This window comes from Nycticebus coucang, chromosome 13 (assembly GCF_027406575.1).
Source record: "Nycticebus coucang isolate mNycCou1 chromosome 13, mNycCou1.pri, whole genome shotgun sequence".
Lineage (NCBI taxonomy): Eukaryota > Metazoa > Chordata > Mammalia > Primates > Lorisidae > Nycticebus > Nycticebus coucang.
In genome coordinates, this window is record NC_069792.1 from 84,627,375 (window position 1) to 84,653,828 (window position 26,454).

Sequence of the window (26,454 nt, forward strand, 5' to 3'; positions counted from 1 at the left end):
GTAAAATAAAGATATTGATAACACAAGATTTGTGTAAAAATTAGACTTCATAAAATATTAAATGATGGATATGATTTATCACCATCTTTATCAGTGTACCTATACTTAAAGATGTTTAAAAAAAGAATATACCCCCCTTGGCTCAGCGCCTGTAGCTCAGCAGCTAGGGCGCCAGTCACATACCCTGGAGCTGGCAGGTTCGAACCCAGTCCAGGCCTGTCAAACAACAATGACAACTACAACCAAAAATAGCCGGGGGGTGTGGTGGCACCTGTAAGTCTCAGCTACTTGGGAGGCTGAGGCAAGAGAATCGCCTAAGCCCAAGAGTTGGAGGTTGCTGTGAGCTGTGACGCCACGGCATCTCTACTGAGGGCAACATAGACTCTGTCTCAAAAAAAAAGAATATCCCTGCGTTAGGTGGTATATTATTATTACTATTATTTTTTAGCATAACAGTCTCTCCTTAATGTTTCATCTTTTTTTGAGACAGAATCTCACTTTGTCACCCCTCAGACTCTTGGGCTCAAGCACTCGTGCTCCTCTTGCCTCAGCCTCCCAAGTGCCCACAACACACAGCTACCTTTTAGAGATGGGGTCTGGCTCTCGCTCTGGCTGGTCTCAAACTCCTGAGCCCAAGCAATCCACATGCCTCAGCCTCCCAAAGTGCTGGTATTACAGGCATGAGCCACCACGCCCAGTTAAACGTTTTATTCTAAAAAATGAACAAGTTCCATTTACAATGACCATTTAGAAATAAATCTCTAAAAAGAACCACAAAACAAGTAGACTAGCACACATTTTAATTATTGAAATATAATAATACTTGAGAGAAAGCCTTGGGATATCTGTGTTATGATCACACTGCGTATATTTTAATCCTAAAATTGAGATGGGGTTTACTCAAACACCTAAGGCTTGAGTTTCCTCTGTGTGGTGGGAAACGGATACCCCAGACCAGTGTGGAGGTGATAAATCCTTAGGAAACAACACACCCTTGTAAAACATAAAGGTAACTTTGGGTTTTTCTAAGATCATACAAACTAGGCATAACTGTATCTCAGAATTGTTAAGGAGAAAAATAATGTACCAATTATCATTAAAATTCAAAAGCTAGATTTCAAAAAAACCTAGAAGTCTCACCTTGAAACAATACTAACACAGATAATATATAAACTAATTACAAACATACACAATCATACAGAGGCTCTAAATGGGGTGGTTTGGACCAGGCAAAATGCCACATACACCTGACTATAAGGCAAGAACACAAATCAAGGTGGTTTCTTTATTTTGAAGAAGGAAGTGGTGTAAGCAACTCAGTGTGTCCCTAAGGTGAGCTCTCCTCCCACATCTTTCAATACCCCAAGATATAATTTTGGGAGGAGAAAGTATCCTCTGTCTGGTTAGCTGTGTCATCTACTTGACACCTTCATACAAAGCAGGCATGGAAGCATCACATCCTGAATGGGTATCTGAGGAGCTGCATGTTGGGAGATAAAACTTTTGTGTTTGAAATGAAAGCTTTACTCACACAAAGCAGGGCTATTGGACCACTAGTCTTGATCAAATACAAAAAAATAAAGGGGATTTATTTATATTTCCAAGTTGTTGCCATTTAAAAATCAGTTTATAGCTCCTTTCATTAAATAATATTCTGATCAAATAATCTTGTAAAGGAAAGATAATTTAGCCTCAAGTCTACCATACAAAAGTAAAGAGAAAGGCTCAGTGCCTGTAGCTCAGCGGCTAGGGCACCAGCCACATACACCAGGGCTGACAGGTTCAACCCCAACCCAGGCCTGCCAAACAACAACTACAACAACAACAAGAAAATAGCTGGGCATTGTGGCGGATGCCTGTAGTCCCAGCTACTTGGGAGACTGAGGCAAGATAATCACTTAAGCCCAAGAGTTTGAGGTTGCTGTGAGCTGTGACGCCACAGCACTCTACCAAGGGCAACAAAGTGAGACTGTCTCAAAAAAAAGTAAAGAGAAAATGATTTATTTTCTGGTCAGTTATCATGTTCGGGACCTTCACAAGGCACATGTCAGTTCCCAGGAAGCACATCTCTGCTATCTGTGCCAGAAATTTCATGTACTGTTCCTGGGCATCAAAATGGTCAACTGGCCGGTCATATGCTGTTCACACCAGGTCTCCCACAAACAGACTCATAGCCTTCACGTAGTTCTTCTTGTCCACCATGAAGCAGTGTAACATTCTCACAGGGAGCACTGTCATGTCTTTCTCTATGTAGATCTGAACCCATTTGTTCTCCTCATCTTGTACATTCAAGTACCCACTGCCATCCAGGATGTAGTGGGTCTCATCGTCCATGTGTAAGTGCTCCTCATAAAACATCTTAATCTTTTCTTCATACTTTGGTAATTTATCTTTGGTTATGGTTATTATTCCATGTTAGCAGTAGTTTCTCTCTCATTTCTAATTCTGAATCATTCTCATATTTGTCAGCATCCAGCTTCCAGTATAACACCCCAGGCCAGTGCAGCTGCTCCAGGCCCACCATATATGGCTGGGTTGCCCGGGGCTGTCAGGGTTCTAGTTCAAGTACCAGGACTGCATTATGGCCATAGCAGCAAAGGCCAGGCTACCGCAGTTGTGCCAGCCCACAAGCTCCCAGGTGATATATTATTTTTAAAGCAACAGTCTTCGATCAGTGTAGTGTAACATGAGACTTTCCAATAAATATTTAATGGGAATCTGTTTCTAAATTTTCAACTTCCAAATGTACTTTTTCTTAAAACTGATCAGACTGAGAAGGCACATGACATGTCATTTGTCTTTTTCCCATTAAAAAAGAAAGTCATATCTCTCAACCATTCTGCGTCTTACTACTTAAAGGCATTAAAAACCTTCCTAAAGCCGAAGAAAATTGGCATAGGTGTTGAGAAAAAGGAATGACTAAACAAGGCAACAAATCTTTTCCTTTGTTAGGTGGTTTCCCATCCTTTGCTTTCAACAAAATTGAAAGGAGACCAAATAAAGCTAAGAGACCATTAAAAATAATTTGTGGCTAGGCACGGTGGCTCACGCCTATAATCCCAGCACTCTGGGAGTCCAAGGCAGGTGGACTGCCTGAGCTCACAGTTCAAGACCAGCCTGAGCAAGAGAGAGCCCGTCTCTAAAAAAATAGCCAGGAGGCTGGGCGTGGTGGCTCATGCCTGTAATCCTCATACTCTGGGACGTCAAGGCAGGTGAATTGCCTGAGTTCACTAATTCGAGACCAGCCTGAGGAAAAGCAAGATCCCCGTCTCTAATAAAAATAGAAAAACGGAGGTAAGAAGATCGTTTGAGCTGGAGTCGGAGGTTGCTGTGAGCTATAACACCACACCACTCTACACAGGGTGACAGCTTGAGACTCTGCCTCAAGAAAGAAAAAAAAAAAGAAAAAATCACTTGAGCCCAAGAGTTTGAGGTTCCTGTGAGCTGATGCCACAGCACTCTGCCAAGGGTGACAAAGTGAGACTGTCTCTAAAAAACAAAACAAACAAACAAACAAACAAAAATAAAAATTTCTGTGTATCAAAGGATACTAATAGGCTAGGTGCAGTGGCTCTCGCCTGTAATCCTAGAACTCTAGGAGGCCAAGGTGGGTGGATTCCCTGAGCTCAGGAATTTGAGACCAGCCTGAGCAAAAGCAAAACCCCCAGCTCCACTAAAAATAGAAAGAACACTAGTCTGGCATGGTGCGGACACATATAATCTCAGCTACTTGGGAGGCAGAGGCTAGGGGATTGCTTGAACCCAAGAGTTTGAGGTTGCTGTGAGCTATGATATCAGGGCAAGAGACTGTCTCCCCCCCCCAAAAAAAATCAACCAAATAAAAACAACAACAGATAACTACCAACAGAGTGAAAAGGCAACACAGAAAAAAAAATTGCAGATCATGTATCTGATAAGTAGCTGATATCCAGGATAGAGCTCCTGTATTTCAATGTCAGCAACAATTCAAAACGGAACTAAGACTTTCAATAGACATTTCCCCATAAAAGATAAACAAATAACAATAAAGACAAAAAGATGCTCAATGTGGGGCCAGGTGTGGTGGTTCATGCTTGTAATCCTAGCACATTGGGAGGCAGGAGGAATGCTTGAGGGCAGCCTGACCAAGAGTAAGATCCTGTCTCTGCAAAAAATTTAACAATTTAGCTGGGTTTTGGGGTGGCGCCTGTGGCTCAGGGAGTAGGGCGCTGGTCCCATATACCCAGGGTGGCAGGTTCAAACCTGACCCTGGTCAAAACTGCAAAAATAAATAAATAAAAATTAGCAATTTAGCTGGGTTTGGTGGCATGTACCTGTAGTTCTAACTACTCTGGAAGCTGAGCCTGGAGGCTTAAGCCTTGGAGTTGGAGGTCCCAGCAAGCTAGATCAACACAACTACTGCATTTTATGGATTATAACAGTAACAGTTACCACTTAAAAGAAATGGTTACTAGCCAGCACAGTACCTAATAGACACACATACACATTTGGCCTACTACGTAACCATTATCCTCATTCATTAGATAGTGAAACTAAGGCACAGAGAGCCATATGTAACTTATCCAAGATTTCATAGCTCTGAGTGTTGTGCCAAGAATCAAACCTAGGCACTTATTTCTAGAGTTTGTAATTCTTTCTTTTTTTTTTTTTTTTGATTGATTTGCACTCAGTCACTCTAGGCAGAGTGGTATCATCATAGCTCACAGCAACTTCAAACTCTTGCCTCAGCCTCCCATGTAGCTGAGACTACAGGCATCCCCCACAACATGTGGCTAGTTTTTCTATTTTTAGTAGAGCTAGGGTTTCTTATTTATTTATTTATTAGAGACTGAGTCTCAAGTTATGGTCCTGGGTAGAGAGAGTGCTGTGGCGTCATAGCTCACAGCAACCTCCAACTCTTGGGCTCAAGTAATCCTCTTGCCTCAGTTTTCCTATTTTTTAGTAGAGACGGGGTCTCGCTTTTTTCTCAGGTGGTCTCGAATCGGTGAGCTTAAGCTATCCACTCGCCTTGGCCTCCCAGAGTGCTAGGAATATAGGAGTGAGCCACTGAGCCCAGCTGGGTTTCGGTCTTGCTCAGGCAATCCACTTGCCTCCAAGTCCCACAGTGCTAGGATTATAGGCAGGAGCCACTGCACCTGCCTACTATTACAATCTAAGACAACACAAAGCAGAAAAAATGGGCATTTTAAGGGGAGTGGTTTGTAATTTTAACATGATGTTTAGGGTAAGGTTCACTGAAATAGTGAAATTTTAGCAAAAACAGGAATTAGACTTTTTAATTTGAATCATATTCTACAGCTTACTACAAGGTAAATGTGGGCAAGTTATTTAAGTCTCTGTGTCTGTTTTATCATCTGCAAAACAAGAATAATCATACCTACCTCATAAGATTATGAGAACTGAGTTATTTGTACAATTCTTAGAACAAGTTAAGCACTAAACTTCTGAGGTTTTGCTAGTAAAAAAATAATCTAAGAGGAGATAAAAGAATGGGTCGTATAGATAGCCAGAGGAAGAATATTCCTGGCTGAGGCTAAGCAAGTGGAAAGACCATGGTATTCTACTGTATTAAAATTATAACACTCAATATATACTGGTAACAAAAGATGAATACAAGTTATGTTTGAGTACCTCTTATAATTGCAAAAGTCAAATGTCACTTCAAAAATTTTAATAGTTTTTTCTTTTTTAAAATATGGATACATTTTTTGGTACCCTTTGTATAATGAGGGAATACAGAGAAGACAATCAAGAATCTATTTTAATAATTCATGCAAGAGATAATGGCCTGAACCAGCATGGTAATATCAGAAAACAGAAGTGCTCTGACTCTGAAAATATTTTCAAAATAGAGCCAACATAATTTGCTAATACTTTGGACATGAGAAGGGTCAAGAATGACTCTTTAAGGTTTTTTCCTGAGGAATTGGAAAGACTGAGTAAACCATTAACTAAAATTGACTTAATAGCTAACAATGACTGAGTCCTACCTATATGCCAACTATTCTGTTGATCTCCTTACATGCATGATCACATTTAATCCTCACTACTCATGTGGTAGACATCACCGGTTTAACAAGTACAGAAACCTGCAGAGTGTTGTTAAGCTGTGACTGGAAACTAATAGTTGCCTTAAGAGCCTAAAAACCTAAAATGTATTCTATACATCTTTATGGTCACAGGATCTAACATAATTCTGAAAATAATAAATAATCAATATTTATTAAAATAATTAGCTTTTCTGAATACATGTTAATAAGTGACCAAGTCCAGTGCAGAAGACATGTTTGGCCTTTCCCAGCCAATTCCCACACATGATTGAGAAACAAATCCTGAAAATCAGGAAATTACTTATCTTTTCAAGTCAGAATCACAGTTTTGGAGGTTGAAGTCTTTTATTTTTTTTTAAGGGGACTTAAGTCTTTTAAACCATTCCCCTTGGCAGAGGAATAACCAGAAGGGGGTGGCCACAAAGATACAGACGATAAATTTCATGTAGTTGATCTTAATATAAGACCTTGAAATCATCTGTCTTAGCTAAAGAGGACTAAGGCTCATCATTGCCATCACGCACCTCCCCTTAGCCTCCCACTCTTTCTTTGCTTTTTTTCTTTCTTTTTTGGAGACAGAGTCTCACTTTGTCACCCTCAGTAGAGTATCATAGCATCATAGCTCATAGCAACCTCAAACTCTTGGGCTCAAGTGATTCTCTTGTCTCAGCCTCCCAAGTAGCTGGGACTACAAGTATCCACCACAACTCCTGGCTGTTTTCAGAGAAGGGTCTTGCTCTGGCTTAGGCTGGTCCCGAACTCCTGAGCTCAAGCAATCCACCCACCTCAGCCTCCCAGAGTGCTAGGATTACAGGCGTGAGCCACAGCACCTGGCTAGCCTCCCATTATGATTTCCCTAGTTCCCAACTCTTTTTCCTGTCCTGTTTTTCCTTCTCCCATGCCTACCTTCATTCTAACACCCTCACTCCAACTAGACTGTATTACCCACTGCCTTAATTTCACTAGTGTTGCTTACTCAACTTCAACCCTTTGTCTCCTCAACCAATGCCTGTTTAAGCAGGGGGGGAGAAGGGACTCTCTCGGCCTTATTAAAAATCATATATGGGCCAGCAAGGTGGCTCACGTCTGTAATCCCAGCACTGTGGGAGGCCAAGGAGGAGTCTGAGACTAGCATGAACAAGAGTGAGACTAAAAATAGAAAAATTAACCTGGGCTGTGGCACATACCTGTAGTGCCAGCTACTCAGAGGCTGAGGCAGGAGGATCGCCTGAGCCCAAGAATTTGAGGTTGCTGTGAGCTAGGCTGACACCACAGCACTCTAGCCAGGATGACAGACTGTTTAAAAAAAAAAAAAAAATCCTATCTGTAGTTCAGATCTAGAAGCTCTTCTCGCAATAAGACTACCCGTTAGCAAACTTCCCCTATAGACACTGTTCGTAAACTGCAGCGTGATATAACAGAAAGGGTAGGATTTGGGGGGGGCAGACGATCTAAGTTTCAATTTTTCATCTACCACTTACTGGTTATTTCTTTGAGTCTGTTTCCTCATCTGTCCAATAGGTAGCATAACTATCAAAGGGGTGCAATTTATTTAAGTGAAGAGACAGCACATGAAATGTTGGTGTTCGCCGTGGTCATTATGCAACCCAGTATTATTCACTGCGCTCTTATTACGGAACCCATTTGGATCGCAAATGAAGGTCAGAGAACCTGACTTGCATCTATCCTCATGCCTCCTAACAAGGTTAGACCGCACACGATGAGCAGTCGGTAAATGCGTGTTGCCTGCACCGGTAGATGCGAGCCTAGGGTCGCAGCCCGGCCGCAGGTCAGGGAGGCGCGGGCGGGGGCAGCCCCAGCCACGGCGGCGCGGCCCCAAACGGCACTCCAGCTCTGGCGGGCTTCGGCTTCCTCTTGCGTAAAAGTAGGTGGTAACGAACTGCTTAGCCCTCTTCCAGTCAGCTCAATCTCTTCGACCCGACCCACACCCCGTGGGCTCGGATCTCGAGAAGCCTTCCATTTTACTTGTCCTCGACACACTCCTCCCCCCCGCCAACTGTCACCCCGACCTGCGCCGCCGACCCCCGACCCTTCCGGGCGCCAGGCCGCGGGCAGTCCCCACAGGCACCGCCCGAGGGGGCCCGCTCAGGCCGGTACTCACGCCCGCCGCGGACGCGGTGACGGCGGGTTTCCGCGCGGCGCTGGACGAACGGAGTCGCCTCCCGCCGACGTGCTGCAGGCTAAGAAACTCGCTGGACAGGTCCAAGGAGTCCGTGGCCGAGGAGGCGGAGTGGCTATGCAGCTCCGAGCTGCTGCGGAGGACCACCATCTTCTCTGATAGGTTGTCTTGGCGTCTACGGCTGGAGCGGACCTGAGCTCTGGGCCGCAGCCGCTCAGGCTCTTCCGCGCTCCGAATTCTGGCGCCACAAGCTCCGCGCCAGCGGTCGCAGCGCGCGCCTGGACCCCTCCGCCGTCTGTCCCGCCCACGCCCAACCCTAGAATGGCGGGATCGAAACGCTCCTCCCATTTGCAGAGCAAAGGAGGCCACACCAAAAGTAAGAGGAATACATTCTGACAGCTTCCAGGAACTGAGCTAACTGCGGGGAAAGAGAACGCTGACTTATTTCCCCCTATATAGTTCCGGCTCGCTGAAGTCGGCGGAGGAAGACGGCGGGAGCGGTACAAAGTCCTGTTTGGAATTTTGGCGCGTGGACCGCGGCGGGGGATGGGAGTCCTCCGACCGCTCTGATTGGCTGGCGGGGCTAGGCGTCTCCTCCCCTCCCCTCCCGACACCTATCTGCCCTCTTCCCGCCATCTACGATTCAAATACATAATGCCCAGTCCTTGACCGGAGGGTAATAGAGCACTTGGCCTTTGACAGACAGGTTTTGACTTAGAGCTTTAAGAGCTTTTTATTGATGGCTTAACCAAAACAAGTTAACTACAAAAAACAAACGAAAACAAAGAAAAGGAGCTAAAAGTAAGCCAGCTGAGTGCAAATACTCTGCAAATAGTTAAGGACGAAGATTATAAACCCAGCTCTGCCATATAGATGATCTTGAGCAAATTATTCACCTCTCCTGTCCAAATTTTCCTTATCTGGGAAATATCTGCAATAATACTTAAGGACGTAAAGTATTATTTGTATATCCTAGAGCCATTGCCTACGTATAAGTGGTCATAAACGTTTGCTTACCGCGGTGGTGCATGCCTGTAATCCTAGCACTCTGGGAGGCCAAAGCGGGTGGATTGAGTGGGCTCACAGGTTCAAGACCAGCCTGAGCCAGAGCGAGACCTCGTCTTTAAAAATAGCCGAGTGTCGTAGCAGGAGCCTGTACTCCTAGCTACTTGGGAAGCTGAGGCAAGAGAATCTCCTGAGCCCAAGAATTTGAAGTTGCTGTGAGTTATGACACCATGGCACTCTACCAAGGGTGACAAAGTGAGACTCTGCCTCCAAAAAAGGAAAAAACACACACACACACACAATAAAGGTTTGCTTACCATCACAAATTTACAGAAAATGCTAAGATGACAGGAGTTACTTGACTTTAAAGTAGACAACAGGCTGAATGATGAGAAGAGTCCTATTGAAACAGACAAAACCTATTGCTTTGAATAACTGCTACCGGAGGAAGAGTGCCCTGGCTCCTGTTGCTGTCAGCCAATATGCAGAGAAGGGGATAGGTCCACCAAAATTCATTTGTCAGAAGGCTGCTGATTCTGGAGAATAGTGAGAGTAGCCTACGACGGTTCTGTTCTTCTGTTTCAAAAATCACAGTGTTATACATAAAAGTTCAAAGTAAAAACTATGTTAACCCTTAAACAACAATAATTGGCATAACCCATAATAAACAATAAGTGACATAACTCATGACCCAAAACAACATTCCAATTCAAAAGTTAATCTCCTAAATCAAGTGCCCTAAACTATTCAAGATATACACTTTTAGGTTAAAAGCTGAATTTACAAAACAGCAAGAATGGGAGACATGAGGTGAAGGTCACATAGGATCTAAACCAATCAGACCAGCTGTGTTGTCTCACCCCTAGCCTGAATGACTACATGTGCTTTCAACTGCAGTTCACTAATTCAACATTTGTTAAATACTTACTGATCATCAATTATGTGCCAGGCATTATTCTAAGCACTGAGAATGCAGCAATGAATAAAAAGAAAAAAACACACCCTCATTGGCCAGGCACAGTGGCTCATGCTTATAATCTTAGCACTCTGGAAGGCTGAGGCTGGAGGATTGTTTGAGATCAAGAGCTCAACATCAGCCTGAGCGAGATTGAAACCTAATCTCTATAAAAAATAAAATTATCTGGGTGTTGTGGAGGGTGCCTAAAATTAGTTGGGTGTGTGGTAGGTGCCTGTAGTCCCAGCTACTCGAGAGGCTAAGGCAGGAAAATCACTTGAGCCCAGGAATTTGAGGTTGCTGTGAGCTATAAGGATGCCATGGCACTGAGGCCCAGGCAACAGAGCAAAACTCTGTCTCAAAACAAAAAGAAATGAAAAAAAGGGGGGAAAAAAAGAAAAAAGTTTAAATTAATTAATTAATAATAAAAAAAGTAAGACAGTCTTAGTGATGTTCCCCTGTGAGTACAAAACGAACTCCCTCCCTTTTTGCAGCTAGACAGCAGTCTACTCTGTGGACATACCACAATTTTTTTTTTTTTTTTACTATTTTTATTATTATTATTTTTTGAGACAGAGTCTGGAGAACAGACTGTACTCCTGGGTAGAGTACCTTGGCGTCACAGCTCACAGCAACCTCAAACTCTTGGGCTTAAGTGATTCTCTTGCTTCAGCCTCCCAAGTAGCTGGGACTATACAATGCCCAGCTATTTTTGGTTGTAGTTGTCATTGTTGTTTATTTAGCAGGCCAGGGCTGGGTTTGAACCCACCAGCTCAGGTGTATGTGGCCAGCGTCCTAGCCACTGGGCTACAGGCATGGAGCCACATACCACAATTTATTAACTAGACCTCTGTTGTTGAACGTTTGTTTCTGTTCTCTTGCTATTGCATGACTGCTATTAATAAATTGGTTCAAATTTCAGCTCACCTATGTGGTATTGTATATGTAGAATACATTTCTAGAAGGCTGCGTACAATGGCTGACAATTCTAATACTAACACTTTGAGGGACCAAGGCAGGAGAATCATTTGAGCTCAGAAGTTTGGGTTTGCAGTGAAGTATGATGACATCACTGCACTCTAGTCTTGGCTATACAGCCAGACATTGTCTTTAGAAAAAAAATTTCTAGAAGTGAAATGGCTAGGTCAAAAACTATGTACAACAACTACATGCAATAAGATAGAGAAATCTTACAAACATAATATTAAGCAAAAGATGCCAGATATAAAAAGTATAATTCCTTTATATTAATCAGAAATAGAGACAAAACTGATTTTTCCTGTTAGATGTCAGAATAGCAGTTATTTTGAGGGTAGTAAAACATGAAGGGGGCTTGATCTGGATTCTAGTTACTCAAGTATATTTAGTTTATGAAAGTTAACAGGGCTGTATCTTTATGATATGTGCATTTTTCTTTTTTTTCTTTTTGTAGAGACAGAGTCTCACTTTATGGCCCTCGGTAGAGTGCCGTGGCCTCACACAGCTCACAGCAACCTCCAACTCCTGAGCTTAAGCGATTCTCTTGCCTCAGCCTCCCAAGTAGCTGGGACTACAGGCGCCTGCCACAACGCCCAGCTATTTTTTGGTTGCAGTTCGGCCGGGGCCGGGTTTGAACCCGCCACCCTCGGTATATGGGGCCAGCGCCTTACCGACTGAGCCACAGGTGCCGCCCAATATGTGCATTTTTCTTTAAGCATATTATCCTTCAATAAAAAGAGCTATACAAAAGGCATATGCATTTGTGATTTTGTTAGAAATTACCAAATTGCCATCCACAGAAGTTATAGCAGTCATTTTAGTTCTTGTCTGTGGCTCAGTCGGTAGGGCACCGGCCCCAAATACCGAGGGTGGCGGGTTCAAACCCAGCCTCAGCCAAAACTGCAACCAAAAAATAGCCGGGCGTTGTGGCGGGCGCCTGTAGTCCCAGCTACTCGGGAGGCTGAGGCAAGAGAATCGCTTGGGCCCAGGAGTTGGAGGTTGCTGTGAGCTGGGTGAGGCCACGGCACTGTACCGAGGGCCATAAAGTGAGACTCTGTCTCTACAAAAAAAAAAAAAAAAAGAAAAGAAAATAAACAAAGACTGAGTCCTAACTACATAGGAGAATGAGAAAGTTGGAAATGAGTCCAGGAGTTCAAGTTCAACCAGGGCATCATAGTGAAACATGTCTCTAAAAAATGAAAAATTAAGGCTGGGCATGGTGGCTCCCACCTGTAATCTTAGCACTCTCGGAGGCCAAGGCAGGTAGATCGCTTGAGCTCAGGAATTCAAGACCAGCCTAAATAAGAGTGAGACCCCATCTCTACAAAAAAAGAAAAACTAGCCAGGTATAGTGGCGCTCAACTGTAGTCCCAGCTACTCAGGAGGCTGAGCCAAGAGGATTGCTTAAGTCCAAGAGTTTGAGGTTGCTGTGAGCTATAATGCCGTGGCATTCTAGTCAAGGTGATAGAGTGAGACTCTATCTCAAATAAATAAATAAACATAAAAAATTAAATTTTAAAAAATAAGCAAAAAAGTTGAAATGTGAGAATACTAAAAGAGACAATCAAAAGCTTTTCTCTATTCCTTTATTCTTGCCTAACAAGAGGTGGAACACATTCTTCTTAGTAAAGCAACACAAGAATGGGGAAGCAAGAATCCAATGTACTCTATTCTAATATGAAGGCAGCAGATGAGCTAATACAAAGCAGAGTAGGGGAATGAGCAAGTGGGGAGAGGGGAGGAGGGTGGTGGATGAGGGGTCATGGTGTATGGCACACTTCTTGGCACGGGACACAATTATAAGAGGGACTTTATCTAACAAATGTAGTAAGTGTAAACTAATTCTTTGTACCCTCAATGAATCCCAAATAATAATAATAATAATAATAATAATAAAAGAATTACTACACTGACATCCTGGCAAACATAGCAGGATAGACCCCATCTCTAAAAATAAATAAATAAATAAATTGAAAAATGGTGGCTTGGCACCTATAGTACAGTGGTTATGGCGTCAGCCACAAGTACCGAGGCTGGAGGGTTCGAACCCAGCTTGGCCCAACTAAACAACAATGACAACAACAACAAAAAAATAGCTGGGCATTGTGGCAGGTGCCTGTAGTCCCAGTTAAGTGGGAGGCTGAGGCAAGAGAATCACTTAAGCCCAAGAGTTGGAGGTTGCTGTGAGCTGTGATGCCACGCCACTCTACTGAGGGTGACAATTTGAAACTCTGTCTCAAAAAAAAAAAAAAATTAAGATAATTAAGATTATCCTGGCTTATGATGGACCCTAAATCCAATGACTAATGTTCTCGTAAGAGAAAGAAGAGAAAGATTTGGCACAGAGAGACACACAGAAAAGGCAGTAACATGAAGATAGAGGCAGAGGTTAAAGCAATGTGTCTGCCTATGAGCCAAGTAAAACCAAGCTTTGTCAGCAACCACCAGAAGCTAAAGGGAATCGTAATTCCATTACCTCATTTGGGATGAGGTCATAGGTTCCCTTTCTGTTCTTTGGTAGCATAGTTAGAAAGTAAATACCAATTTGGACAGGGATTTCCTTCAGGAATCTTGTAAATACTGTACTTAAATTTGATAGCTAATCTCACCGATTTCCCAGAAAAGAGGAAAAACCATTAATCACCAATGTCACGTTTATAGTTGACTTTGCCGTTTTTTAGCTCCTCCACATTTAAACAGATTCCCCTCTGATCTGGGAGCTTTTCTCTTTGGATGGGTTTGGTTAGGCAGGGCCAGCCTCCTGTGGAAATCCTAAGGTATGTATCTTTCATTTCCCTGAAAACCTGGCCACTAGAGTTCAAGCATCTGACCTTGGCCCAGCCAATGGGCTGCTCCTGCCTGGGACATTTATTGTCTTTTACAGGAATGAACCAAAGAGGTGGGGACAGAGATTATTTGTGGTGGCAGGCAGAGCAGAGGGTGCAGAGGCAGTCGTATTAATGGTAGCACTTAACCAGCTTATTCTTAGATTTCGGGAGTGTTGTCTCAGTATAACCCAGGCTGTACATCACCTTTTCTAAGCCACCTTCCCCGCCCCACCTCAGTGAACTTTCTTTCTGCTCAAGTTAGTCAGAAATGCTTTCTGTTGTTTGCAACCAAGAACACATATGAGACCGAAGACTAAAAAGAAGATTTTTACAAGTGGTTTTTTAGAGCAAATAGCCCCAAAACAAATGTTGGAAGGCTCTAAGAAATAGATACCCTTTCAGGTTACAGTGTTGGAGGGTGAGGAGAGTGAAACAGGAAGAAGGGAAGATACATGCTTATAATGTGGTTTTCAGGCCTTACCTCTCTATCGACCTCTCCTGAATATATTATATATACTTGTTTCTCAGTTTTCCCATGTGAGGTGTGATAAACAGCAGTGAGGCTGAGTATCATGGAACTGGTATCTCCTCCCCCTTATAATCGAAGTCAGATGGGTCTATTACTACTTCCAATCTAGCCAATTTCTCACCCCCATGGTGAGGTCCCCCCTCCTTAGCTCCCAGAGTACATTGCTGCCACAGCATTTATTGTTTTGTATTGAAATTACCTCTTTAACGTGGGAAAGTAGTAATAAGATAAATGCAAATTAAAATAACAGTGGGAATGTCAAGGTTTTGGTGATTTTGTTTTGGCTAATTTTTTGTTGTTGCTTTTTAATAATAATTTCCAATGTGATATTGCAGGATGGGCCCATTTCTTGAAAACAACATAGCAACTATATATCAGGAATCTTCGAAAATGTTTAAAACCTTGGTCCCAGGAATTCTACTTCTAGGACTCCGTCTTAAGGTAATAATCAGAGGTGTGGACCAAGATTTATGTACAAAGATATTGATTATGGCTTTGTTTATAATAGTGGGATCTGAAAATAAGCTAAATGTCCAATGATAGAGGAAAGTTAAGTAAGTCATAGTCTATCCATGTAGCTATTTATATTGATAAATTGGATTCTTAAGAAATGTTTTATTTTTATTTTTTTATAGAGACAGAGTCTCACTGTGTTGACCTTGGACCTCATAGCTCACAGCAACCTCAAACTCTGGGGCTTAAGTGATTTTCTTGCCTCAGCCCCCCAAGTAGCTGGGACCATAGGTGCCAGCCACAATGCCCGGCTATTTTTTTGTTGCAGATGTCTTTGTTGTTTAGATGGCCTGGACTGGGTTCGAACCCACCAGCCTTGGTGCATGTGGCTGGCGCCATAACCACTGTACTACTAGCATTGAGCCAGAAAAAAATGCTTTATTTTTAAAAATTAGTTATTACAAAGTAATACATGTAAAAATTCAAGAAGTAAGGCTATAATCCTAGCACTCTGAGAGACTGAGGTGGGTAGATTGCATGAACTCAAGAGTTCCAGACCAGGCTCAGTGCCTGTAGTTCAGTGGCTAGGGTGCCAGCCACATACACCAGAGCTGCCAGGTTTGAACCGGGCCTGGGTCTGTCAAACAACAATGACAACTACAACCAAAAAATAGCATTGTGGTGGGTGCCTGTAGTCCCAGCTACTTGGGAGGCTGAGGCAAGAGAATTGCCTAAGCCCAAGAGTTTGAGGTTGCTCTGAGCTGTGACACCATAGCATTCTACCCAAGGTGAAATAGTGAGACTTTGTCTCAAAAAAAAAAATAAGGGCAGTGCCTGTGGCTCAAAGGAGTAGGGCACCAGCTTCATATGCCAGAGGTGATGGGTTCAAACCCAGCCCCGGCCAGAAACTGCAAAAAAAAAAAAAAGAAAAAAAGAAAAAAAAAAGGAGAGAGTTCCAGATCAGCCTGAGTAAAGTGAGACCCCTATCTTTACAAATAGAAAAAACTAGCTGGAAGATCAGGTGCGGTGGCTCATGCCTGTAATTCTAGCACTCCAGGAGGCCAAGGCCCGTGGATTGCCTGAACTCACGAGTTTGAGACCAGCCTGAGCCAGAGTGAGACCTCCTCTGTAGACAAAATAGCCAGGCATTGTGGCAGGCACTGGTAGTTCCAGCTACTTGGGAAGCTGAGACAAGCGAATCACTCAAGCTCAAGAGTTTGAGGCTGCTGTGATGCCACGGGACTCTACCAAGAGCAACAAAGTGAGACTCTGTCAAAAAAAAAAGGAAAAAAGAGAGAGAGGAAAAAAAAGAAAAAAACTAGCCAGGCATTGTGGCAGGTGCCTATAGTCCCAGCTACTCGAAAGGCTGAGACAAGAGAATCACTTGAACCCAAGAGTTTGAGGTTGCTGTGAGCTATGATGCCACAACACTCAATGCCAGGGTGACTCTGTCTCAAAAAAAAAAAAAAAAAATTCAAGAAGTACAGAAGTGGCTGGGTGTGGTGCCTCACACCTGTAGTCCTAGCACTCAGGAAGGATGAGGCAGGAGGATCGAGAGCAGCCTGAGCAAAAGAGAGACTCCATCTCTACTAAAAGTAAAAAATTAGCCCGGTGTTCTGGCAAGCACCTGTAATCTCAGCTATTCAGGAGGCAAGAAGATCTTTTGAATCCAGAAGTTGGAGGTTGCCATGAGTTAGGCTGAGGCCATGGCACACTAGCCTGGGCAACAGAGTGTGACTCTGTCTCAAAAAAATAAATAAATAATAAAATTTAAAAAAGAAGTGCAGAAGTGTGTAAAATAGTTACAAGTCATTCTGTGTGATTGCTATGAGGGACATGTTTTCTTTGTCCACTGGACTTGCCAAGCCTGGAAAATACGAATGTGGGACTGCCAGGGGCCATTCTCCCCACAGCAGGAAGTGAGAAGTGCATCTCAGGATGAAGCCAAGCACTGAGAAACAGATTGAGAGGTGGTGAGAAAGAAAGACTGTGGAAGGGGTACTGGTTCTGGTCTCTTGAGACTGGTTGCTGCAGCTCATCTTTTGCCTCCAAGAGCCAAGCCATTGCCCTTCCTGTTATTTGAGGCAATAAACAGCCTTTCTGCCTTGACTTTGAACTGAATGAGTCAGGACTAACACAAGTGGGTCAGGTGCTTTGCTGGAATCAAGTCACACTTTGTGCTATAATCCTATTCTAATAATTAATTAATTATCTGAAAAATCATTAACTTAAAAAGGATTTATGCCAGTCGCTTTTTTTTTATTAACAGTCACAAACTATCTTGGGAATAGACACCAAGCTCATCAGGATATAGTGTCTGGAATACATAATTGTTCCTTTTAAACTCAAGACAGTAAGTATTCATATTTAATCTTATGTCATCTCTAACGTATTTTCTTGAAGATCCATAAGAGAGGCTTTGGGGTCATAATCTAAAGAACTTACAGTATTCTGGGATATAACTCCAGATCTAAAGATTTTTTTTTTTTTTTTTTTGTAGAGACAGAGTCTCACTGTACCGCCCTCGGGTAGAGTGCCGTGGCATCACACGGCTCACTGCAACCTCTAACTCTTGGGCTTACGCGATTCTCTTGCCTCAGCCTCCTGAGGAGCTGGGACTACAGGTGCCCGCCACAACGCCCGGTTATTTTTTTGTTGCAGTTTGGCCGGGCTGGGTTTGAACCTGCCACCCTTGGCATATGGGGCCGGCGCCCTACTCACTGAGCCACAGGCGCCGCCCCGATCTAAAGATTTTTAACCCATTTAAGACAACTTAATGCTTCCTATCACTGCACCTGTCTTGACCTTTAATTTTCTCTTACTGCTATTTTTCATTTTTCCTTATAACTTAAAGATCATTTTTCGTTGATAGAAAAAAAGGCGAACACAATAGGCATTGGTTATTTCTGTTTTCTTTCAGTTGTCTGATCACATCAGATTATATGATCCCAAGCAATGGGATTATCTCTTCCTTTTTCTTCTAGCTCTTAATATGGAGCATTAAAAAGATACCTCCAATTTAAAAGAAAAAGCACTTTTGTTATTAAATCTCAGTGTACTGTGTGCTGTAGACTTTCCAAGTCTCCCCCTACATGTCTGTGGCTTTTCTCACACTTTCCTTTGTCATATGTCCCTCCTCTAAACCCCACTGTTTACCGTTTAATTTTTAATTCCGTGGGACACAGGCTTCTTCAGGTGCATCTCTTATTTCTTCCTTATCCAGATCATTGCAGGTCAGAATCTGGTTCTAAGCACCTCCTACCCCTCTGAAACTATATCCCTTTTTAGTCTTTATTATAGGATCAGATATATTTTTCAATAATTTACTTATTTTTCATTTTAAAAAGTAATTTCCACTTAATAGAGGAAGTTTGGAAGCATAAAATAAACTCAGTGTGGTATAGACTGCTGGCTATCTCTCAAAATTCATTCTCCCCTTCTTTCTTTTCTTTTCTTTTTTTTTTTTAGACAGAGTTTCAAGCTATTTCCCTGGGTAGAGTGATGTGGTATCATAGCTCACAGGAACCTCCCACTCTGGCTCAAGCGATCCTCTTGCCTTGGTTTTCTATTTTTAGTAGAAACAGGGTCTCACTTTTTGCTCAGGCTGGTCTCGAGCTCATGAGCTCAAGTAATCCACCCTCCTTGGCCTCCCAGAATGCTAGGATTACAGGAGTGAGCCACTACTCCCAGCCTCCCCTTTCTTGAGATACTCAAATGTTAGCTGGGCCACCCAGAACAAACTCTATTTCCTGATCTTCCTTGCACCTGGGTATACCCATGTGAGTACTATTTTTTTTTCTGAGACAGAGTCATGTCGCCCTTGGCAGAGTGCCATGGCATCACAGCTCACAGCAACCTCAAACTCTTGGGCTTAAGTGATTCTCTTGCCTCAGCCTCTCAAGTAGCTGGGACTACAGGTGTCCGCTACAGTACCTGGCTATTTTTTTGTTGTAGTTGTCATTGTTCTTTAGCAAGCCGGAGCCAGGTTCAAACCTGCCAGCCTCCGTGTATGTGGGTGGTGCCCTAATCACTGAGCTATGGGTGCTGAGCCACCCTGTATCTTTTGGTCAATGGAATGTGAGCAAAAGTGATGTGCACAATTTGCAGATTTTGTCCTTGAACCTTCCATTACTCTTTTTTCCTGGTCTTGCCAGCCAGAATGTAATCATAGCAGATATGGTGGCAAGTCACTTCAACCATGTTGACCAGGGTAACACTCTAGATATGGCCTCCAATAAAATATCAGGAGCCTGGGTAACAAACACTGCAGAGGCCAAATATCAGCTCCAGGATGTATATGCTCAGGCTGTTACTCGAGAAATGTATTTATTTCTCATTTAAGTCACAACATTTCTGGGTTTCTTTGTTACGACAATCTGACCTGTATCCTAACTAATAAAAATACCATTACTTCAACAAGGATTTATAGCAGTTATATGGTCACAGAGATATATAATGATAATATTTATAATTGCAAAACTATGTAGTTGTTTATTGCATAGGGTACTGAGAATTCCAGAACTCTCAGCATAACAACTCTGTCCAACCCCCTGCACTAAGAGACATGACCAAACTCTAGCATGGCTTCTCACAGCTGTGTCCATAGGGTGAGAGTGACCGTATGAAAATGCCTGCCTAAGAAACCTCAAGGCTGCCGGGAAAATGTACTATTTGTTTTCCACCAACATCTGATGATAGGCCCCTGATCTCTCTTTGAGCATTTGGTGGGTTCAATCCCAGCCTGACCAAACTGCAACAAAAAAATAACTGGGCGTTGTGGTGGGCCCCTGTAATCCCAGCTACTCGGGTGGCTGGGCAAGAGAATTGCCTAAGCCCAGGAGTTGGAGGTTGCTGTGAGCTGTGTGATGCCACGGCACTCTACCAATAAAGTGAGACTCTGTCTCTACAAAAAAACAAAAAGAATTGTAAATATGTATCTCTTGCCACTCTGAAGTCCCTCTTCAGGACTTGAGAGCCCATTCCTTTTAAATGTAATCATCAGGAAGAAGAGGGCCTCTGTCTCCCAGTCTCAGTGGGAGGACAGAATCCTAACTTAGATAACTGCTGGCCAGCTGACACAGCTGTCCCAATCATATTTACACTGACCAACCCTTTGCAACGTTTACTTCTCTGCCTTTACTGAGGTTTGGCACTCCTTCCTCCCTCATTCTTCCTTTAAAATGCCCAGTTCACTTCTGTACAATGGGGTGAACCTCAGCACTTTTTCCTATTGTAACTACAGCTGAGTAAAACCCCAATTACTCTGGAGTCTAAGGCAGGCGGATTGCTTGAGGCCAGGAGTTCCAGATGAGCCTGAGCAATAAAGTGAAACCCTATCTCTTAAAAATAAAAATTAGCTGGGTGTGCAGCAGTATGCGAGTGTAGTCCAGGCTGTACGGGAGGCTGAGGTGGGACAATGGCTAGAGCCAGGAGGCTGCAGAGAGCTACATCTGCATCCAGGAGATCACACCACTGCATTCCAGCCCAGAAGAAAAGAGCCAGACACTATCTCTTAAAAAAAAACAAAAAAAAGACATATGAATAAAAAGTTGTGACAAAACAGGAAAAAGGCTGCGGAGAGACGGAAAGCAAAACTCTTTGTGAGAAAAATTACTAATAAAGAAGGTGAAAGAAAAGACCACACCAGACACATGGTATATACCAGCACATCTTATGTAAGGGCTTAGCCTATCTAAGGAATGGTAGGGTAGACTGCAAATAATGAAGTGAGGTCATACCAAAAATCATGGTTGTTAACATTTATTATTGCATGCCAGCAACTATTCTAAGTCCTTTATGTATTATATGGAAACTCACCTAATCCTTCTAACAACCTCATCAGGTAGATAGTGTTATTAACTTCATTTTACAGAGGAGGAAATTGAGGCACAGAGTGGTGAAGTAACTTTGCTGAAGGTAAGACAACTAGCAAATGGTAGATCCTACCCAATCTGGCTCAAAATCCAATCAAGAAAGAAGAAACCACACATTAGGTCAAATAAGGGAAGTTGAGTATAAAGAATTATTATTATTTTTTTTAAGTATAAAGAATTATTAACTCTAATACAAGTGTCCTAACTATAAGATAAAAGAACATTTTTTTTTTTTTTTTGAGACAGAGTCTCACTTTGTTGCTTTGGGTTGAGTGTCATGGAGTTATTATAGCTCACAGCAAATTCCTGGGTTCCAGAGGTCCTTTTGCCTCAATTTTTCTATTTTTAGTAGAGATAGGGTCTCGCTCTTGCTTAGGCTAGTCTCAAACTCTTGAGTTCAAGCAATCCACCTGCCTCAGCCTTCCACAATGCTAAGATTACAGACATGAGCCACCATACCTGGCCTATAAGAACATTCTAAATATGTAGGGCTGAGGGAGGTATTTAAGGAAGAACAAACTTAAAAAGGGTTTGGAGCCTCTTGGAGAAGCCATGCATTGGCTACTAGATAATTGAGAAGTTTGGTGAAGGTAGCAGCGGCAGAAGGTGGTCTGAGTACTGGGGATGGGGGTGGAGGTGGAGAAGAGGGGAGGCTGGGCTGGTAGAAGGAACCACTGTTAGGTGTGTGATCCTGTTGGCCACAAGAGACTGCTGCAGGCCACGAAGGGCTCTGGCTTCTTTGTCAAAAGGCTGAAGAAAGGTTACTGCAAAGCTGACCCTGCTGGGTTACAGAGGGACTTGTTCTGGGTCTGTCGCTGTTGCAGACTCCACAGGATGTTCTCATGACCACACCTGTTAACTCTGGACTAGTCCCAGAAACTGCAGGAAGCCTCATGCTCCTGCAAATACACTTCCAGCACTCTTTACTGAGAAGTCTTAACATCGTGCTCACTTTAAAGGAGAAATATTTATGGGAATTCTGTTATTTAACGTAGAGCCTACATTGTATTGCAGTTTGTATTCTGAGCTGACAGACCATAAATTGATAAATGACACAAGGACCCTGCTAAAAGTCTTTAGGATTTGTGGGCTTTGGGACTCATGAGAATCAAATGGCGGATAGCTGAAAACCAGCCTACAAATTTTAGTTTTTATAATGGGAAGTAAATATCAGCTATATATTTCCCTTGCAGTATAAACAATTCAGAAGGCTATAAAGTGTAAAGTGAAAGTCCTTGAAAGTGGAAGTCCCTGATACCATTTATTCACCAGAGATAAACAGTTTTAACAATTTGGTGTTTTTCCTTACAGACTGCCAGCAAATGAACAAATATATGATTAACACAAAAAAGATACCACATGGACTCTTTAAACTTTAAAAAAAATTATCAAGGAACCAACATATATTTCTGAGCCAAAACATACAGATATTATAATTTTAAAAAATTAAGTTAGGCCCAGTGCGGTGGCTCACACCTGTAATCCTAGCACTCTAGGAGGCTGAGGCAGGTGGATCGTCTGAGCTCAGGAGTTTGAGACCATCCTGAGCAAGACTGAGACCCTGTCTCTAAAACTAGCCAGGCACCGTGGCGGCGGCCAGTAGTCCTAGCTACTTGAGAGGCTGAGGGAAGAGGATCCCTAGAACCCAAGAGTTTGAGGTTGCCGTGAGCTGTGATGCCACCGTACTCTACCCAGGGGGAAAAACTGTGACTCTGTCGCAAAAAGAAAAAAAAAATTAAGTTAAAATATAGTGAGATTTGGGGTGCTATCTTTCTCTAAAATCGTCCTCGAAGTGGTCATGTTCGAAATTAACCTCTCCTTCTCTCCTGTCCTCTTCTCTGGGGTCCCGCGGGCTCCAGTCTGAGAATGCTGAAGCTTATTTCTGCGTCTCACCTGGTTCCTCCACAGCTGATAACATCAACGCCGGGTTGGAGGCGTCTCCTCCGGGAGACTCACATCGAAGCACCACTCAGAACAGGCGGTTTACAAACTCCAAGCTTCCCCTAACTCCTCTCTTGGGCCACCTGTAGGTGACCTCTTTCCTCCCCTCGGCCCGCGGCCACAGCCTCCGCAGAACGCAGGCCCCGCCCTGACCACGCCCATTCTTGCGGCCCCTCCCCCGTATCCCACCTCCCGCCCACTTGGAACCCGCATCCCCGCCCCCGCCCTTGTCTCCGCCCACCGGGAATCACGCGCTGGTCACTCCGCCCCGAACCCGCCCACTTCAGCCTGGCCCCGCCCTCCGTCCCGCTCGCTCCGAGCCCGGTCTCTCTTGCCCCTGGCTCCACCACCCGGAAACTGGCCCCGCCCCCTGGGCTCCACCCACTGCGTCCCGGAACCCGCGAGGTCTGCAGAACGCTAGCTTCTTGGTGCGTCGGGTCGGGTCGGTCCGCCTCGGGCCTCGACCCTGGCCGAGCAAGCCCGCCATGGAGGGCGATGGCCCCTCCGCCGCCGCCCGGTACCAGCCAGCCAGCCCCCCGAGAGATGCTTGCGTTTACAGCAGCTGCTACTGGTGAGGAGCGCGGGCACCGCCCCCGGTATCCCCAGCTCTGAGGGCCGCGCGTTGCAGCCGGGCTCCGCCTCTTCCCGCCCCTCCTCCGGGGTGCCCCAGGCCTCCACTCCGGGTGTTACCGTTTGGTGGGAAGAGGGAGTGAAAATGGCAGCTCTGGTCTCGAGTGAGCGTGGGCAGTTGGATGGGGTTGGGAATTCGTCCAGATTCGTAGGGTCGCTGGTGCATTACCTGTGGTGGACGCTTTCCGGTTGGACTTGTTCAGCACATCTCAGTGCTTTGGGGTGAGGAAGGGTGGAGCGCAGAAAACCTGTAGAAGTTTCCCTGCTGAAGTGATTTCAGACAGAGATCAAGGTCGTTTTAATTTTGGTGGAGAATGGAGGCACAGAGAGTTGATGTAACTTTCCCAAGGTTACCCAGCTAATGGCAGCCAGGAATCCACCTCAGATCCTCTGGCGCTAGAAACCGTGATCTTAACCACTATGTTGTCATTTTAATAATGGTTACGTTTACAAAGTACTTACTATATGCCAAGCTTCGTTCTGGGTGGTTTATGTAAACAGACTCATTTTAGCTTCACAATAACCCTAGAGAGTAGGTACTGTTGTTATCCCCATTTGAAAGAGATGAGAACACTGAAGCTCAGAGAGAGGGAATGGGGTTTTACCGCCGAGTCTGGCTCCAGAATCCACACCTGCAACACCGGCCTCAGATGCCTTTGCAGCTGAAGCTCCACCCCTACTTTGGTCCTTTTTACTCACACACCTACTCTTTCCTTCCTGAGTAATGACTTATTCCCCAGCTTCCAGCCTCTGCACAAGAAACTTCAGGGCTGTCTCAAACTACCCCTCCCCTCATCAGCTGGTCACTAAACCATTGCCACCAAGATCTTAATAATTGGCTCAGCTCTGCTGCATGACTGTCCATGCCTACAAGAGAGGTTCTATTATTATCATTATCTTCATTTTACTAATGAAAAGACTGAGCTACAGAGGGGCTGTTGTTTGTCCAAGATCACACATCTAGTGAGTGGTAGTGCTCAAAGTGGAACCACAGTGATCCTAGAGTCCATGCATCTTACTGACTACATTTTTGCCCTGCCTTTCTCCTGAATCCAGTTAGTTCTTCTCCTAATTTCCATTCATTGTTTTGGTAATTTTATTCAATGAACATTTATTAGGCACTTGGAGTGTATGTGGTGCACAATTCTGGCCACTGGAGATATAGCAGTGAACATAATTAACAAATTTGCTCTTAGATCTCACGGTTCTTACATTTTGATGCAGGAAAAGCAGAAAAAACAAGTCATGTGAGTAGTGTCAAGTGCTATGGGAAAACATAAGGTAAGGGATGGTGACTTATGTCCTAATAATATCATATATTATTAATCCTAAAATCATATATTAGGATTTTTAAAGAAGATGTTGGTAAGATGGTATTTGAACAGAGATCTGGAGAAAGAAGAGTGTGGGAGCTTTGTGACCAACTATTGGAGAAAAATTCTTTCAGGCAGGGAGAACAGCAGATCCAAAGGCTATGAGAAGGAATCATGCAGTTGAGTATTCTAGGAATAGAAAGGAGGTTGGTACAGTTGGAGTGGAGCACTGTGGAACAGTGGTAAGAGATGAACGTGTTACCTGCTCTACCGCAGGGTTTCTCAGCCTTGGCTCAGTGGACATTTTCAACATGATAATTCTTTGCTGTGGGGGCTGTTCTGTGTATTGAAGGATGTATAGCAGCATCCTTGGCCTCTGCCCACTAGATGATGTTAACATCCTCCCCTGCCCCCCTTTTATTTTGAGACAGCGTCTTACTCTGTCATCCTGGGGTGAGTGTCTTGGAGTCACCACACATCGCAGCAACCTCAAGCTTCTGGGCTCAAGTGATCTTTTTGCTTTAGCCTTCCGAGGCAAAAAGGGAACTACAGGTGCCCACTACAATGCCAGGCTAGTTTTTCTATTTTTAGCAGAAATGGGGTCTTGCTCTTGCTCAGGCTAGTCTCAAACTCCTGAGCTCAAGCAGTCCACTCACCTTAGCCTCCCAGAGGGCTAGGATTACAGGCATGAGCAGCTGCACCTGGCCGCCTCCTCTAGTTTTGACAACCAGAAATGTCTCCACGCATTGCCAGATTTCCCGTAGGAAGTAGGGGCAAAATCACCTTTGTCTGAGAATCCTTGTTCTACCCTATCTGAACACATCAGGCAGGCATACCTTTCTACCTGTGCTCTTGCAGGTTCTTTAAGGTTGAAATAAATGCCTCTTCTCTACTTCTTGTTAGCTTTTGTCAGATGTTACTTATCCCTCAAGACCCCACTTAATGATCATAGTGGTAGCCAGTATTTGTGTGAGACTGTGTGGTTTGCAGAGCATTTCTGATTCTATTTTAATTGTTTTGTATTTTTCAATCAATTGTGGAATCCCTGCTGTGTGTCCAGATCTTTTCCCTCTGTGCTTCTGACCTCAGCCCATAACCTGTAATCTCTGGCTTTCTGCTACCAAAACGATCATTTGGCAGCTTGGGACATTATCATCATCCCCCTCCTTTCTTTTTTTTTTTGGAGATAGAATCTTATTTTGTTGCCCTCGGTAGAGTGCCGTGGTGTCATAGCTTGCCGCAACCTCAAACTCTGGGGCCCAAGCGATTCTCTTGCCTCGGCCTCCCTGATAGCTGGGACTACAGGTGCCCACCACAACACTCAGCTATTTTTCAGAGACAGGGTCTCTAGTTCAAGCTGGTCTCAAACCTGAACTGGTGATTAAAAAGGGGACTACAAATTCAGTAACACTTAAATTTTTTTAACAGTCACTCATGTTCGAAAGATAATAGGCAATGTGTATTCAAGCCACATTATGTATTCAGCCTACTAGTAGTGCTTGTGGTACCTGTGAATTAAGGAACTGTACATTAACTCTGAGCCCACCCTTAGTAAGGTACGCAGGGAACACACAAAGAGAAACTATCAGTGACCAACCTATTCCCCTTCCATCTTCCCTCAGAATTACTGACTCCTTTATGCGCTCTGTATGCATCTTTTATGGCCTTCTGTCATGCTTGCTATATGCGGATCTGTGTGTCTCCACTCATGGTCTGTAAGATAATTGATTGCCAATTCCTCCAAGCACTTAGGACAATA

General features: G+C 43.8%; 2 protein-coding genes across 11 annotated transcripts in view; one reads left to right on the forward strand and one right to left on the reverse strand.

Moving 5' to 3' along the window:
- ATAD2 (ATPase family AAA domain containing 2) overlaps positions 1-22,829 on the reverse strand; it is an 81,932-nt gene extending 59,103 nt beyond the window's left edge. For 2 of the 5 annotated variants that reach the window (XM_053559371.1, XM_053559370.1), the window contains exon 1: positions 8,173-8,593. In XM_053559371.1, the coding sequence (XP_053415346.1) occupies positions 8,173-8,538 (366 nt within the window). In that variant the 5' untranslated portion in view covers positions 8,539-8,593. Of the gene's footprint in view, positions 1-7,531; positions 8,060-8,172; positions 8,595-22,704 lie in introns of those variants that run through there. The other 3 variants (XM_053559373.1, XM_053559374.1, XM_053559375.1) reach the window with 3 other exon arrangements.
- NTAQ1 (N-terminal glutamine amidase 1) overlaps positions 17,221-26,454 on the forward strand; it is a 53,573-nt gene continuing 44,339 nt past the window's right edge. For 5 of the 6 annotated variants that reach the window (XR_008373912.1, XR_008373914.1, XR_008373913.1 and 2 more), the window contains exon 1: positions 23,192-23,323. Coding sequence is in view for 1 of the 6 variants with exons in the window: in XM_053559381.1 (XP_053415356.1) it covers positions 23,238-23,323 (86 nt within the window). In the remaining 5 variants the exon portion in view is untranslated. Of the gene's footprint in view, positions 17,292-23,191; positions 23,324-26,454 lie in introns of those variants that run through there. The other variant, XM_053559382.1, reaches the window with a different exon arrangement.